Raw genomic sequence first — 3,248 nt, 5'->3', positions numbered from 1 at the left:
TATTTTATTATGTTACAGATTAAGTCATTTGTTCATACTTACTTTGGTTTTTCTTTTCAGTCTTCAGGGTCAGGTGTGGGGAAACGCCCGCCTAGCATTTCCTCATTTTAAAGTCCTGATGATGTCACACATGACATCAGCAGGTCGAACCAAGTGGAGGGGTTTCTTTGTCCATAGAAATGCTTCCTTTTGTTTGTCTCAAGGTTTAAAGGGATTTGTTGGATCTTTTTCTTTTCGTTAATACAGCCTTAGTTTACAGTTGTTTAAACGTGCCAATTAGAAGTGTGAAGAGGTTTTGTGTCTTTTTAATCATCTGTGTAGCGTTTTAGATCCCTCAGTTCAAGTGAGTGGTACTGGCTGGGCTAATTGAAGGGAAATTGATGGCCCTATTTAAAGCCAGTCTCTGCCAGATTCAGAGGAGAGAGGAGCGTTGCGTTGCGTACCTCTGGAAACCTGAAATGTAGTGATGGGCAGATGAAGCTTCATGAAGCACTGAAGCTTTTCATCCAATTGGTTCATCCCAGCGCAAAGCTTCTTGAAGCTCCATTTGCTCTAGTAGGACATCTACTGGATGTAAAAATATTAGTTGGCATGAATTTGAAGAGTGTGGCATTTTGCACACAGCCTGTAAATGTCAACAACAAAAGGAGTGTGTAAAACATGTATATTGTAGTGATGGCAGTATACTGTGTATATTTATACTGGCAGTATGGAAAATGATTATTTGGAAATGCTTAAAATGGAAATGATCATTTACTGTGAGGTGAGGTGTGGTTGGGGTGTGGACAGTAGTTGTGCTTTTGTAACGTTGAGGAATGGACAGCTACACACTGAGGCTTTGAGCCTCAGTCCTGCCTGCCATTTTATTCTGTAAAAACTACATTTTTACTGCTTTTATGACCTTTTAGTGGGGAGAACATAGCTAGGATTTAATGATTTAACAAATCTTTTGAATCCTTTGTCCTCCACAATGCTAAATGGCTGGGAGTCCTCAATCACCATGGTAACCAGGTCTTCATCTATTTGAGATTGTTCTCCTGAGGAAAGACAATAAAGACAAAGCACAAATATAAATATCACACACGTAACTTATAACAGTTGTATAATATTGTTATATCATTTAGTAACATTACAGCATGCTATATTATCATTGCATTTGATGGCTCACCTGGTCTTGCTCCACAATCGGTGTTCCCCTTATTCTCATGCAAATCTCTGTAGTGCCTAAGCATGGATGAGGTGTTGTTGTTATATCCCAGCTCCCTGGCACATAGCAAACACTTCACCTTGTACAAAAGTCAAGACAGCTTAACATAAATTGTATTGCACCATCAGTACTATGAAAATACATCTTCTGTAGAAATTTACATACCTTGTTGGGAGGAATAAGATCAAAATGTTCCCACACAGGGGAGGACATCCTCCTCTTCTTAGCTGGCTCCATTCTCTCCTGACTTTCTCTCCTCACTCTCATAAACCTCCAAACAGTCTCCAAACTCTCACTAACCGCAACTCTCCATCAAACACCCACAATTTTGAATGAAGTCTGAGGGGTTTATATCGCTGTCATATCTCGCGGCAAAGTTCGAACCACTTCCTGAACCAGTCGCGTGGTACAGCCGGGCAGCGAGGCTTCGGACGTCATCATTTTCAGCTCCTCCCATAAATGAAGCAAGCCTCGATACGCGCATCGCGGAAACGCCCCCTCAATTACTCGACACAAGCTTCGAAGCCTCGATACAGAACGTCACATCACTACTGAAATGTCTGCGTCTGTTTCCCTACCACCTTCCTTGACGTTCGAGTCTGGCTACTTCGCAGGGACAATTACATTTACCACAAAAGATTCTGACTCCAGGTGAGATGGAGCAGAATGCCTCCTTGATGCCTTCTAGGTGATGTGTTCCAGGCATGTCCCATCAGGAGGAGGCTCCAGAGTAGCATCAGAACATGCTGGAAAGATTATATCTCTCAGTTGGCTTGGGAATGCCTTAGTGACAGAATAGCTGGAGAAAGTGGCCAGGGAGAAGGAGGTAAAGACCCCTCCCTCTAAGAGGAATTCCTTTCTTAGTCACTGGGATGTGTCAAGTTGGACTGTAATGGTTTTCTTTAGTGTCTTTTTGAATCCTTGACTCCCTTGTGTCTCTGTTGGGGGGGGAGGCATATAACATTTTTAAGCTAACAGTTCACAACCCTTAAGTGGTACATCGCTGTGGTACTCTACTAAAACCATGTGACCTTTCCCTGGTATTTAAAATCGTCTGCAAACTTTATAACTAGATAAAATTAAAATACACTGAATAATGATAAAGACAGTGATATTATCAGAGCCATAACCTGCGGTCACTGGCTGTTTTTAGCAATCCAGCTGATAATGAAGTCACTTTTAAGAAAGCACAGAAATCAAGCCATAAACTCAGAGGACAGTCAGCTCTTTTCACAACTAGCAGCAGGACTTTCTACCGCCACGCACGCTCAGCTTTCATTTATGCTTATCTGTTTATGACAGCTCCCACAGTCTATTCCCCTGTGCATTGTGACTCAGTGATTAATCCATTCTGCACACGCTGTACACTTCGTGAAGGTAACACAATACCTTCTTATCTATCTGTGTATGAATATTAAGTAGCCAGCCTTGGTGACGCCAGCAATGTTGCTGATAGTTTTGATAAGACCACCTAGAAACATCCACTAATGGCGAGTGAGCATTGAACCCTTTTAATCAAGGTTAGAATCAGTATGTGTAATAGATCACCGAGTGTTGAGGACTTTTGTTAGGCCGTTCTGCAGAGATCAATCATTAAAAGAGCACATTAGTGTTGGAAGGAGTCCAAGGCTTTCATTTGTTGCCTGAAATATAGATTCACACCCAGAGTCAAATCTAATTTTAAATAAAAACAGGAAAGCTGACTCAGATACATCACTTTCTTTTCTTTTTTTTTTGCCAGAAGAAACCACATCCATAATTCAGGGTATCACAATGGGGTACAGCCTCCTTTGTTGGAAAATTATGTTTTGTTCAGCTTGTTAAGTGATTAACAAATAAATCAGAACTATTTCTTCTTTTTTTCCATTCATTTTTTCCCTCTATTTGTGTATTTAAGTGCAATTAATTTTTATTTGTTTGAACAAGGACACTAGCATTAAGTAATTATTAAGTGTTCCTTTGTAGCAGTTGCTGTGTTTTTTCCCTCTTACATCTTTTTTTCACATTGTGACGGGCATATTCACCTCTTACTACAGTAAAC

The 3,248-nt window shown here is 40.7% G+C and overlaps 1 protein-coding gene across 1 annotated transcript; it reads right to left on the bottom strand.

Annotated features, from left to right (window-relative positions):
• Positions 1–2,945, bottom strand: LOC146652439 (uncharacterized). Its single transcript, XM_085382769.1, has 3 exons — positions 1,373–2,945; positions 1,169–1,286; positions 1–1,037 (listed from the first exon to the last, which is right to left on the bottom strand). Exons 1-3 carry the CDS (start codon positions 1,472–1,474, stop codon positions 895–897), a joined length of 363 nt encoding a protein of 120 aa, XP_085238895.1. The 5' UTR covers positions 1,475–2,945; the 3' UTR covers positions 1–894.
• Between the last annotated feature and the right edge of the window lie 303 nt (positions 2,946–3,248).

This window comes from Rhamphochromis longiceps, linkage group LG15, assembly GCF_057381845.1.
Source record: "Rhamphochromis longiceps isolate RC_006_pf linkage group LG15, R_longiceps_female_GT1.1, whole genome shotgun sequence".
Taxonomy (NCBI): Eukaryota; Metazoa; Chordata; class Actinopteri; order Cichliformes; family Cichlidae; genus Rhamphochromis; species Rhamphochromis longiceps.
The sequence above is the reverse complement of the archived record's forward strand: the minus strand, read 5'-3'. Positions and strand labels throughout refer to the sequence as shown.